This window comes from Crotalus tigris, unplaced genomic scaffold (genome assembly GCF_016545835.1).
Source record: "Crotalus tigris isolate CLP2741 ecotype Arizona unplaced genomic scaffold, ASM1654583v1 scf7180000018925.3142382, whole genome shotgun sequence".
Lineage (NCBI taxonomy): Eukaryota > Metazoa > Chordata > Lepidosauria > Squamata > Viperidae > Crotalus > Crotalus tigris.
The window spans coordinates 1,867,610-1,881,685 of record NW_024097278.1 but is presented as its reverse complement, the minus strand read 5'-3'; the positions used below and the strand labels follow the sequence as shown (position 1 = coordinate 1,881,685).

Sequence of the window (14,076 nt, the reverse complement as noted above, 5' to 3'; positions counted from 1 at the left end):
ACGGTGCTTAGCCTAATTTCTGAGGTAACCCCATTCTCTGGATTCACACAATATCCTGAAACATACCCCAGAGAAGTGAGCTTGCCCAACACTCTGTACTACTCAAACTCTGTACTACTTAAACAAACTAAGCATAGCATTTTGCATAAATGCAGCAGCTAAGAATTCAACTGACCTGGTTAAGTACGAGGAGAGGGCAGCCCTGTTTAATGGTGTTGTTAGGCCTTGTACTGAGAATGCGGCCTAGTCAACAATCTAACCTCTGAAGAGGAAGATGTAGTGCAGCTGACTCAGGGGTGTTATCTAATGCAGGGGTCTTCAAACTTGGCCCTTTTATGACTTGTGGACTTCAACTCCCAGAATTAACTACTTGGCTGGCTGAGGAATTTTGGGAGCTGAAGTCCACAAGTCATAAAAGGGCCAAGTTTGAAGACCCCTGGTCTAATGCAGTGTTTTTTAACCTGGTCAGGTTGAAGATGAGTGGACTTCAATTCCCAGAATTCCCCAGCCAGCCAAGTAGTTAATTTGCTTCTTCTAAGATCCTGCCCTTCTTCCAAGTTGGAGGAAGAGAGTTGGTCTGAAGAGAACAAGGTTTCTTCAGAAGCCTTCTTCAGGACTTCTGAAAATTCCCCTTCCTATAACCAAGCCTTGGTAACCTACCAGAGACAAGGGCTGACCTCTCCACCCATCCTCCACATCAGCCAGGACCAGCAGAGGTCCAAACACAGTCACCTTCAGTCTGCTGGATTTGAGTTGTGATTTAAAAACCATCCCAATTTCAACAGCAGCTCCGTGGCTACCATCCTAACTATTTTTTAAATTGACTCTGCAGTTTAGGGCACACGGAGTAGTATTCCAAAAAATCTTGGACAATGCTTAGAAAATCTGTGCGTTGACAAAATTGCCATCTGTCAATTGCAAAACGCCACCCAGCTTGGATCCACACATGGACTACGCCGAGACATTACAGTTTATCTTCGACTTACAATAATTCATTCAGTGCCTGTTCAAAGTTACGGCACCGAAAAAAGTGACTTATGATCGTTTTCCACACTTATGACCATTACAGCATCCCCACGTCATGTGATCAACATTCAGACACTTGGCAACTGACTCATATTTATGACCGTTGCAGTGTCCCTGGGTCATGTTGATCCTCTTTTGCGACCTTCTGGCTTGCAAAGTTAATGGGGAAGTCTGATTCACTCAACAACCGGATTAGGGCATAAAACGGGGCAAAATTCACTTAACAAATGTCTCACTTAATGACAGGAACTTGAGGCGCAATTGTGGTCGTAAGTCGAGGACTACCTGTACGACATCCCAGGGTTTTGGGTAGAACTCAAGGCCTGCACAAGCCAACACCAGTTAAATGTCTGTGGAGATTCTCAGTCATCCAAGTCATAGTTATCCCAAAGGTGCTTTCTTGTTAACAAGAAAGTCCAGTTGCCTCGTGAAAAAGCATCTTTGGGAACACCAGTTAAAGATCAGGCAGCCACTTATTTTCATATATGGTGGACTTGTAGAAATATAAAAGCCTTTTGGATTAAGATTTGGTGGAACATTCAACAGATTTTCAAGAGAAAGATAAAGTTTACCCCACAATTATTTTTATTGGGTGTTATTATAGATTGTGATGTTAAAGAAATTAATTTGATGTTGAATTTGATAACAGCTGCAAGGTTACTAGTAGGGCAATATTGGAAGAAGGATTGCTTGCCTACTATAGAAGAATGGACGCTTAAAGTGTCAAATTTAGCAGAAATGGCTAAGATTTCTGCTTACTTGAAGGATCACTCACAAGAAAGATATATTTCGGTTTGGAGAAGATGGATAAATTATATTCAGAATAAATATGGGACTGAAAAGTTTCATTTAGCTTATGAGTGAATTTTAGAGTATTATTATGATATTATTATTATTTTTAGTACTAGTATTGTTTAACAATTTTGAGATTGTATTGTTTAATAATTAGGATATTAATTTGTTTATGTTTTCATTATTATTATGTTTGTTTTTAATTTGTTTATATTTATGTTAAAGGGGAGTTAAAGTGCATTATGGACTTGGTTATTTATATAGTTGGTTAATGTTAGTTAGATTATGATTATCATATTTGCAACCCTGTACTCAGCTCTGGGAAGTTGGGGAGGGAGAGAGGGGGGTTTGGGGTGGGTTATATTGTAATTTTTATAAAACTTCTTAATAAAAAAAAAAAGAACAGGCAGCAGTGATTTGTTGTGTAGATAATATCACTGAGATGCAGGCCGATTCCTAAGTTTCCTCCAGAGACCTGGGTGACAAAGCCTTGCAGATTCAAAGCATCTCACTGGGGGGGGGGGTAATGTTACTTGAATCCTATTGCGGTCAGGATGACTTCAGCCTGTCTGACTCAGGGGATGGAGCCGAGATGATGCACAGGGATGCAGCAGAAGGAAAAAAAAGCTGCCACAGCACATTTATGCCCTGGCTGAGCTTAAAAGAGAAGGGAGTAAATAATCTGGAAAAAAAAAAACAATGCAAAAGGCAGAAACAGGCTTGGAATCCTAACTCAGGCCCACTGCAAAGCTCAGGAAAATATTATTTTACTCGCAGCCAATAGGAAATGCTCACAGAAAGAGAGAGAAACACACAAGGAAGTGAAAAAGCTGACCAAACAAATCAGGCAACATAAACAGGAAAGAAAACAGCCTACTATTAGACTAACTGCTATCAAATCTATCATCATCATCATCATCATAGCTTAAAGTCTCCAGCCCAGTCCCTAGCAATCTTTGCTGTCTTCCTTTCCATATTCTTGCTGGGGGGGGGGGTTCCTGGATAGGGACAGTTCTGGCTGAGCCTACCATTTTTAGTTTTTAAGCATGTTCCTGATACCTTCACAGTAGCTGGAGATGTCTTGGGAAATAAAAGTAAAATGGTTCAGGTTTTGCAGCTTGGTGGCCTTCCAGCTGCTTAAAAATAAATAAGTAAATATCATTCTCAAAAAAAAAAAATATGAAAGAGTATGTAGCAGCAGAAAGATAAGTCCAGAGGCTAGATTTTTAAAACCTCAGTCTTCTAAGCAAAATACCATAATGGAATTATGATAGAAGGCAAAGATGCAACGGAATAACTCAGCATGTCAAAATTAACGGCAAAGTATGTTGCTTCTTCTTCTTCCATATAAACAAGAGGCTTGTTTGTTTGTGAAGTAAGAGTGTCCTGTTTTCTCTCCAAAATGTAAAAGAGAAATGAAGCCATGCCAGCCCCCCTAAAGGTGAAATCCCAAAGATTACGTCCCACAAAAGACAAAGCATCCTAAAAACAGACACTTAATAACGTCCTGAATATGCTCAGGAGTCTTTAAGCCAAACCTTACAACTGGAAAGGGGTTTTCAGGCCATCAATCCTGATTAAGCCTCCTTCACAGTTGTCTCTTGGGCAGGACAGGAGATAGACCAACAACTCATTGCACCATCCCATCACAAGACGTCGACGAGTTGGTCCTGCCTTAGGATGAAAGCCTGCTGGGTGACTTTGGGCCAATCACCAGAAGACAGTGAGTTCTAGTCAGTGGTGGTGGGATTCAAATATGTGAACAACCGGTTCTCTTCTGTGGATGCCACTTTCGGAAGTCCGTTCTGGGCCTAGGCAACAAAAAATTAGCTACCGGTTCTGCCGAAGTGGTGCGAACTGGCTGAATCCCACCACTGGTTCTAGTTCTGCCTCAGCCATGAGTGACTTTGGGCCAATCACCGAGAGACAGTGAGTTCTAGGTCTGCCTCAGCCATGAAAGCAACTGGGACGACATTGAGCCAATCATCAGGAGGTTGTGAGTTCTAGTTCCACCTCAGCCATGAAAGCCCCTTGGGTGATGTTGGGCCAATCACCAGGAGACTGTGAGTTCTAGTCCTGCCTCAGCCATGAAAGCCGGCTGGGCAACTCTGGGCCAATCACCAGGAGGCTGTGAGTTCTAGTCCCTCCCTTAGACATGAAAGCAGCTGGGTGACTTTAGAGCGGTCACTGTTTCTCGGCCCAACCCACCACACAGGACTGTTCTTCTGAGGAGAAAAGCTGAGGAAGAGGAGGAAGTATTAGGTATGCTCGCTGCTTTGCGTTACTTATAAAGAACTAAAAGTGGGCAAAAAATTAAACTAATGAATTAATTAACCTTAAAGCTAAGTGCTGCCACTTGTTATGACCAAAAGGTAAAAACACCTTCAAATCAACCTTGACACCAGTTGCCTTTATGGGCATAGCCACATTGCTTCCTAGGCAGTTCAGCTAGTCCTCGACTTACAACAGTTCATTTAGTGACCATTCGAAATTACGATGACACTGAAAAAAGTGACTTATGACTGTCTTTTCACACCTATGATCATTGCAGTCTCCCTGTGGTCACGTGATCAAAATTCAGATACTTGGCAACTGACTCACATTTACAACGGTTGCAGTGTCCCGGGGTCACGTTGATCCCCTTTTGCGACCTTTTGACAAGCAAAGGCAATGGGGGGAAGCCAGATTCACATAACAACTGGGTTATTAACTTAACAACTGCTGTGATTCACTTAACGACTGTAGCAAGAAAGGTCGTAAAAGAAGATGAAACTCATTTAACAATTGTCTCGCTTAAAACATAAATGTTGGGCTCAATTGTGTGGTCATACGTTGAGGACTGCCAAGTGCCCTCTTTCACAAGGCTGATCCACTTCCCAATCCAGCCAGATGGGTTTATACAGGGATAGGCAACCTGGGCTCTTTTATGACTCGTGGACTTCAACTCCCAGAATTCCTGAGCCAGCCACGCTGAGGGAAAAGGGAGAGGTTTCCAAGCTGAGCCATGCTGGCTCAGAAATTCTGGGAGCTGAAGTCCACGAGTTATAAAAGAGCCAAGGTTGCCTACCCCTGGTCTAGAATTTCCTTCTGCTTTTCCACGAAGATGCTAAATCAAATGGACCTTTGTTTTATTTCAAGATCCGTTATAGTCAGCAAATGAGGCCACTGACAGAGACGCTGCTACACAACAGAAAATCCCGAGCTGCACAGGGGAGACAAGGATATTAATCATGGTTAATTTATTCAAATATAACTTTCAAATTGATTAGCCTTAGCTTTTTTCTTTACTGACGCCATAACAGTTCCTTATCCTGACTCTTGCTGTTTTATCATGTGGTCCTCAACTCGTCAAGACAAGAGCAATAAACCAGAGATCAAACCAGTTTCAACCCCAACCCAAAGTTGAAGGTCTAAGCCAGATGTTTTGTGGGAGTAACACACACCGACAGTATGCTAGAAGAGGATCAGAAGTGACAAACCAAGCAGGTTCTGGGAGCAGAACTTTCTCCCTTCCTCACTTCATCCAGCTAATAAAAATAACCAGCCTAGATCCACAATGGCTGAAGCTCATGAGCAAAAACGCCAAGATGCTCAGGTGGCCAGCTTCCTGGAGCAGCTGCCGCTGAATAATTTGCAACAATTCAAGGCAACCTCACCCTGAAGGAGGACTGAGACAACAAAATTTGAATTTGGGGAGTTGTGATCCCAGCACCTCTGAAGAAATCAGGTTGGAGAACTCTCTTGCAGAAGGGAGATTGCAACCTGTAGCTGCTCAATTAAGGATCACGGCAGATGCTCATCTTGGATCATGCAGCATAGCCACATCTGACAGCAGACTATTTCACAAGATACAGCAAGCAAGAGCTGGCACTGTGTTGTAGTTACAGAGCAAATAATGTTAATTCAACCTGACTGTGAAAGACTTTTTCTTTCATGCACAAAAAGCACTTGCAAGTGACTAGAATAGAATAGAATAGAATAGAATAGAATAGAATAGAATAGAATAGAATAGAATAGAATAGAATAGAATAATATAGAACGCAGAGTAGAGTAGAACAGAACAGAACAGAATAAAATATAGAATAGAATGCAGAATAGACTAGAGTAGAATAGAATGCAGAATAGAATAGAACAGAATAGAATAGAATGCAGAGTAGAGTAGAAAAGAACAGAATAAAATATAGAATAGAATGCAGAATAGACTAGAGTAGAATAGAATGCAGAATAGAACAGAACAGAATAGAATGCAGAATAGAGTAGAACAGAACAGAATAGAATAGAATATAGAATAGAATGAAGAATAGACTAGAGTAGAATAGAATGCAGAACAGAACAGAACAGAATAGAATAGAATAGAATAAAATAGAATGCAGTGTAGAGTATAACAGAACAGAATAGAATATAGAATAGAATGCAGAATAGACTAGAATAGAGTAGAATAGAATGCAGAATAAAATAAAATAGAATGCAGAGTAGAGTAGAACAGAACAGAACAGAATAGAATAGAATAGAATATAGAATAGAATGCAGAATAGACTAGCGTGCAGAATAGAATAGAATAGAATAGAATAGAATAGAATAGAATAGAATAGAATAGAATAGAATATGGAATGGAATGGAATGGAATGGAATGGAATGGAATAGAATAGAATAGAATAGAATAGAATAGAATAGAATAGAATAGAATAGAATAGAATAGAATACTTTATTGCCCAAGTGTTGTTGGACAGTGGACACACAAGGAATTTGCCTCCGGTGCATAAGCTCTCAGCGTACACGCATACAACAACAAAGTGATAGGTCATAGATCATAAATCATAGTTACAATAATTAACCATAAGATAATGATAAAAAGCAGCAGGACAGAAAATGAGAAGAGGATATTTGATTTGCTTCCTTGGATTTTCTAAAGCCAGACAAAACATTTCCCTCTTTCAGTTATGTTCTCGACTCCATCGGACTCTAGATCAGCTGAGAGCAAGGTCAATGCATCCCAATACAAGGGGCAGGAACCAAATCCTGTTTGGTCCTGGCATGAGGAACTAAGCAGGACAGGATCATCAAACCCAAGACTGAGAAGAAAAAAATAAACCCCACGAAGGCAAATCCATTCCCTTAATTTTGGTAAGAAGGCTACGCAGACATGAAACAAATAGGAATCAAACTTTTCTAAGCCATATTTTTATTGCATCACAGGGCAAAGAATTTCTTGGAGAAGACTCCAATATTTCCTTGTCATCTCCAGAGTCTACCCTTCCTGGGCTCATATTTAGTTCTGACAGCCCATCTCTGTGTGCATTTCAATGCTCTTCTGAATATGAATGGGAAACCCTTTCAATTCTCCGATGCAATCCCAAACTAGCTTTTCAAGGGAGACATTTTGGAAAAGTCTTTTTCGCTCAACAGGATGGCACCTTCAGACTACCATTTGCACTTCTGAGTCACAAAAGTCGCATTTCCACAACTAAGAAAGAGATCAGGAATCAAACATGCAAAAAAAAAAAAAACCTGCTAGGGATGGTTAGGGTTAACTTGGTTTGTAAGAAAGCGGGCTCTCAGTTTCGGATTCAACAAACTGCAGATGAACTCAGTAACTGACTTAACAACTGTTGCTGTGCAGGTAGAGGTATTTAATAAAAGGAAGAAGAATTCGATTACCGTGCGAACTTGACAAAAGGGCCTTTTCTAGAACCAACTCTGAATACTAGCCGATCTTGTTCCTGACAAATTTAACAGGTGCTTTTCTCCCAGATGTGCATCACATCTAAGCCAAGAAGATCACCATCTAATTTCTGTGCTTGACAGCTAATGCCCTAACACCTTTGTTAGTCCTTTGCGTGCCAGGAGATTGTTGTGGCTGTGGTTGTGGCCAGAAAAGACAAGCAGACCCCCCACCCACTATCCAGTCCTTTGGGAATATCTCTTCTCTCCAGCTTCAAGTAATCCATCCCAAGGAACTGTCCACACACACACACACACACACACACACCGCGCAGGCAGCTTTCTCAGCAAGAAATCAGAAGCGCCAAGCGCCCTCGCCTTAGCCCGAACTGTGTTTCCAAGCGCCCCGTGTAAGTTACATTGATCGGGTTTCCTGGTGGTCTCCTTTCCAGGGATAACCACCGAGATAAAGCCGGTGGAAGCTGGAAGAGGAGAAAAACCCTCTCCCCGTGATGTATGGAGCTCCACTGCCGCTTTCCGGGGAAGTCGAGGAACCCCGAGGCTTTCCCCCACGGCGGAAAGGTATCGGAGCCCCCCGCCCGGGAGGGGAAGGGAGGAGACCCGTTTGGCTCACCCCGGGACCTCTTTGCACCCCCAGGGAGGGCGAGGACCCCGCAGGGAGGCTGGCAGGCGCCGCGATCGCGCTTGGCTTTCTCACCTCTCGGCAGGGCGGCAGCTGCAGGCTGGCGGAAGCGGCCACGGCATCGGCCGGGCAGCCCAGCAGGAGCGCCCAGCCGCCCAGCCAGCACAGCGCGTCCCGCAGCCGGATCATCGCCCAGGGCAGGCAGGGTCCCCGGCTCCGCTCTCCCCGCGCCCCCGGCGGAGCTTCGCCCGGCCGCCGCTGCTGCTCCGGAGGTTGCTTCAATCTTGCTTGCAAGCGCCCGGCTCCTCTCCGCCGCGTCCCGGGCCTGGAACGGGTTCCCGCTCCGTCCGCTGCCCTCCCGGCCGGGCGAGAATCGCTCACCACCCGCTCGCTTGCCAGCTGCTGGGCGGCTGAGGAGCCGGGAGGGCGGGGCCGCCGGGGGAGGGAGGGAGGGTGGGAGAGAGGAGACCCTGACAGTGCGCAGGCGCGAGTGGTGGGGAGGCTAGGTGCTCTCCAGGATCTGGCCCCGGTTGTGACAGCTGGGGGGGGGGATGCGCCGGACGCGGGGTGGGGGGGTAGAGGCTCCATTCTCTCCGATGCCCTGAACTGGACTAGAAGACCTCTAAGGTCCCTTCCAGCTCTATTCTATTCTATTCAAAGGCTCAGAGGAGGCTGGTACCCATCAAGGGATGCAGCGTTGATTTTTCTTGTGGTCGTAAGTCGAAGACTCCCTGTACTGGGAACCCCGAATAATAATAAACCCCCGAAGCCTAGGACGATTTTATTTGACGATTCGTACGGACGTACGACCTGCCCCCCTCAATGGAGCCCAAAGTTTCTGTTGCTAAACGAGGCATTTGTGAAGTGAGTTTTGCTCCATTTTACAAGCGCTAAGTCACTGGTTCTCAACCTTTTTAATGCCGCGACCCCCAACCGGTCATAAGACGAGGACTACTCAACCGGTCGTAAGGCAAGGACTACTCAGCTGGTGCAGCACCGTTTGCAGAATGGGACTTTTGGCGGGCTCAGCAGGGCAGAGACAGCCTGGACAATTCCTATTGGCTTTTGAAAGCCAATAGAATTAGACTCTATTCAAGAGAGTCTATTCTATTGGCTTTCAAAAGTCAATAGAATAAAAGGGAGTAGCACAGCTAAGGAAAAGGGGGAAAAAATGGCAGACTGCGTTGTTTGGCGACCCCCGTGAAATGGTCGTTCGACTCCAAATGGGGTCCCGACCCACAGGTTGAGAACCACTGCGCTAAGTGAATCACTTCAGTTGTTAGTAATGTGGTTGTTAAGCAAATCTGGCTCCCCCCATTGATTGTGCTTGTCAAAAGGTTGCAAAAGGGGGTCATATCATCCCGGGACACTGCAACTGTTGTAAATACGAGTCTCTTGCCAAGATGCTGCAACGGTCGTTAAGTGTGAAAAACGGTCGTAAGTCACTTTTTTCAGTGGTGTTGTAACTTAGTCACTAAGTGAACTGTTGTAACTCGAGGACTACATGTATTTGTAACTCAGGGTTAAAATAAGGGGCCGTTGGTGCTGGTTTTCTTGTAGACATTTCATGACCCAACTACGAAACATCATCAGTTCTAATTGAGGTCTGGGCTGGGAATGGCTAGGTTGACAACACATGCTGCGCCCAGGAGAGATTAGCCTCCTGCCTCAAGACAACAAACCAAGATTAACACTAATCAAGTTCAGCTTGCTGTGTGGCTTGTCTGCAGAGTCCCAACCCAACCTAGTTATGCGAACGTAGTTGTTAGTTTATGGTTCAGCGTGTTGAGCAGACTTATAAAATTGGATTAATGGAGGGAACCAGGATTTAGTTCACCATGGTTACGGCTCGCATGTAATTCTCATTCTTTGAAATGTTTTGCAGAATATATTTGGATGTTGGCATAAAGTAGAATGTTAGATTTTCGGTGTATGTAGAATGAAAATCGAATAGTAGATGAACAGTTCTTTGCATGCTCAGAAAAATATGGCTGTAAACTTAATGCTTGCAAACGCAACTGCAATCCGTCATAAAAGAAATTCTAAATAAACATATATATTTTTTTCCCTGTGGTGCAATACTGAGAAAAAAATAGAAAATGGGATCTTATTTTTAATCACCTTCATAGTCATTCGTCTTAACAATTTCTCTTTTGACTTCCTAGAAAGCTCTTGCAATGTAATAATGTTCACTATTTAAGCAAAAGCTGACATTCGAAGAAACTTAACTAATATTTCTTAACCTTTCTGGGACTAACATCCATTTAATCAGTGGCACATTATTCTAATATGTTTGAGTCTGTTTGTGATGTATGACCAATAATATAGAAAAATCTGGGGCTTGCAACAACTTAACTCAGGTTTCCATGTAAGCCAAATGTACACCATGAAACGGCTGCTGGCAGTTGCTAACACGTGACTGTAATTATTATTCCCAAATAACCTAAATCAAAGTTCTTGATGCAAATACAGTCATTTTAAAATTCAACCTTGAGCCACATCGTTGCGGGTGCAGTCCTAAGCAAAGATAAAATTGGTCTTAAGCCTCTGTTTTGATGCGATGTGCAAATCACAGACCGCATAAATCAGGTCCTCCTGCAATTTAATGGGTGCTTTTTTTTTTTAACTCAGCATCATGAAATTTTAACAGCGGCATAAAGTGTCAAGTAGGAGACACTGAAATGCACCTGCAGATAGAATGTGGAATACTACTTTTTTTTAAAAAAAAAAAAAACCTGCTAGAAAAAGTAAAAAATTGTAGCTCCAAAGTGCTTGTATACCCAGAGAGAGAAAAAAAATCCATGTCCTTCATTCACATTGTATTTATTTCAGTGTTTCTCAACCTTGACAATTTTAAGGCATGTGGACTTCAACTCCCAGAATTCCACAGCCAGCAATGCTGGCTGTGGAATTCTGGGAGTTGAAGTCCACATGCCTTAAAATTGTCAAGGTTGAGAAACACTGATTTATTTGTATGGCTTTCTATTTTTTTAAAAAAAAAATCGTAGCAATTCCTCTCCTTGGGTGCTGAAAAGCCTCCAAGCCACCTTTCCTCTTACAAGATCTGCCAGCATACCATGAGCTTGAGAGTCGGGATAATTCAGGAATTTTCCTCTGAAATAAAGTTCCAGTGTCAAGGAAGCTAAAGTCAGGCAAAACACACACACACACAAACATACAAAACAGCTCAGTTGATAAATGGGAAAGGTGAAGAACTTTTCTTATAGATGTTTGAAGAGGTTTTCCTAGGGAATATGGAGAGACAGGAAAGATGCAGAGTGAGTATAGCTACATCACATAGGAGTGGGACTAGGGTCACCCAATGCTCTGAAGAATCTATCTATTTATCTATCTATCTATCTATCTATCTATCTATCTATCTATCTATCTATCATATATCTATTTATCATATATCTATCCACCCATCCATCCCTTCATCTATCATCTATCTGTCTTCTATCTATCCATCCATCCATTTATCTATCCATCCATCCATCCGTCTATTTATCCATCAATCATCTATCCATCCATCTATCTATCTATCTATCTATCTATCTATCATCTATCTATCTATCTATCTATCTATCATCTATCATCTATCTATCATGTATCTATCCATCCATCCATCCCTTCATCTATCATCTATCTGTCTCCTATCTATCCATCCATCCATTCATTTATCTATCCATCCATCCATCCGTCTATTTATCCATCAATCATCTATCTATCCATCCATCCATCTATCATCTATCTATCTATCATCTATTTATCATCTATCTATCCATCCATCCATCCCTTCATCTATCATCTATCTGTCCCATATCTATCCATCCATCCATCCATTTATCCATCCATCCATCCGTCTATTTATCCATCTATCAATCATCTATCTATCTATCTATCTATCTACCTATCTGTCATCTATCTATCCATCCATCCATCTATCCACCCATCCCCTGACCTCTCTTAACTTTTGTTCCATTCAGAAAAGTTAGAGCATATATTTAGTACAAATACCCAAAGATAAGCATATATATGAAGAGATCTTACACTACTTTGCAAATAAATCTACTCCAATTACTCACCTTCCCCCCCACCAGTGAATTTATTTATCAGATTTATAGTCCACAATCCAAGAGACTCTTCATATACTGTACATCAACAGCAGTGCAATAAAGTATCTCAGCCAAAAGAATATAAGGACAATTAATCAAAAGCAACACAATCAAAAGTCAGCGGTGGTGGTGTCAGCTTCTTCTCCCAGGGGCTTTCGGAAATAATTTGGTTTTTCATAGCTTGCAGAAAGTTAATAAAGTGGAAGCAGGTTGAATTTCTAGAGGAAGTCCATTCCAAAATGGACACGAACCTGGAGAAAAGGCCCTTCCCCCACTTATCTCATGAACAGTTGAAACTGAAAGGTCTTGGTGCTATCCAGTGCTTTTTTTGTCATAGAACGCACCGGAACAGAATTCCAGCACCTTTTTTCGACGGATTTTCCAAGTTTTAAAAGTAAGTTTTGAAAATTTGATATTTGGTCCACATGGACTTGAATCGCCCTGTTGAGCGTGGCAGGTCGGCGGCAAAATCATTAAAACGGTGCATGTGGGCTGGTTGTGTGTCGAGTCCGATGCAAGCGTACTTCGTCTGTGCTGGTTCTGTTGGCGCTGCTCGGCTTGTGGCACTGCTCAGCTTATAATTGGTCGTGTGGTCGCGCGCTGAGTGCTTACTGCGGATGGCGACCGTTATGTTTTGTTACACAACTGACACGTGTGGGTGTGCGTACAGTGATTGACTGCGTGCGAAAGGTAAATAATGTCTTTATTTTAAAAAAATGTTGGTGAATTGAAAATCTTTTTTAAATTTTTAGTGTAAAAGTATGAACCCAAATTTAAAAATGAAAAAAAATACTAATTACTTCTCAACCACCGGTCCTGCTAAGAACTGAATATATAATTTTTTAAATAAAAGATTAACAAGATGTCAGTCCCTGCACCTTTTTTCTTACAAAAAAAAAAAAAGCACTGGTGCTTTCTGACCTTGCTTGTTTTTTTTGCAGATGTTACCTAGTCTGATAACGAAACATCTGCAAGAAAACCAGCAGGCTCAGAGAGCACCAAGGATCCCTCATGTCAACCCTGAGCTACCAATATTCTCCTTGATTAGGTTGAAGTTGGCGGAGACAGATCTTTAAGTTGCAGAGTTTGAAGACCCCTAATCTGGAGAGAATGTCGGTCAGTGGTCTCAGGGATTATTTTGTCCGTTCTGCACAGAATAACATTTTCAAAGGCTCGGTGCAATTCTGTAAGGACAGTTTGGGGCTCAAGACCTACTACAGTTTTACAATTCTTCACTACCATTTGCCTTTTAACCGAACAACAGAGTTGGAAGGGAACTTGGAGGTCTTCTAGTCCAACCCCCTGCTCAGGCAGGAAACCCTATACCAGCGGTTCTCAACCTATGGGTCGCGACCCCATTTGGGGTCGATCGACCATTTTTTGGGGTCGCCAAAGAAGGCAATCCGCCATTTTCTCCCCTCAGGGGGTGGCGCCGCGCATGCGCGCTGCGCATGGGGATGGCGCCGCACACGCGTGCCACGCATGCGCGCCCCCGCCCCCATGCACGCAGCGCCACGCATGCGCAGAACGTTTGTGTGGCGGGGGTCGCCGTCATACAAACGTTGAGAACCACTGCCCTATACCATTTCAGACAAATGGTTGTCCAATGTCTTTTTTAAAATTTCCAGTGTTGGAGCACCCACAATTTCTGGAGGCAAGCAATTCCACTGACTAATTGTTTTCCTTGTCAGGAAGTTTCTCCTTAGTTCTAGGTTGCTTCTCTCCTTGATTAGTTTCCATCCATTGCTTCTTTTCCTGCCTTCAGGTGCTTTGAAGAATAGCTTGACTCCCTCTTCTTTGGGGCATCCCCTGAGATATTAGAAGACTACAATCATGACA

The 14,076-nt window shown here is 42.9% G+C and overlaps 1 protein-coding gene across 3 annotated transcripts in view; it reads right to left on the bottom strand.

The window, feature by feature from the left end:
• The window catches only part of ELAPOR2 (endosome-lysosome associated apoptosis and autophagy regulator family member 2), a 106,375-nt gene extending 97,834 nt beyond the window's left edge, over positions 1 to 8,541 (bottom strand). For all 3 annotated transcript variants that reach the window (XM_039357535.1, XM_039357538.1, XM_039357534.1), the window contains exon 1: positions 8,198 to 8,541. In XM_039357535.1, the coding sequence (XP_039213469.1) occupies positions 8,198 to 8,311 (114 nt within the window). In that variant the 5' untranslated portion in view covers positions 8,312 to 8,541. The remainder of the gene's footprint in view (positions 1 to 8,197) is intronic.
• Positions 8,542 to 14,076: the final 5,535 nt, after the last annotated feature.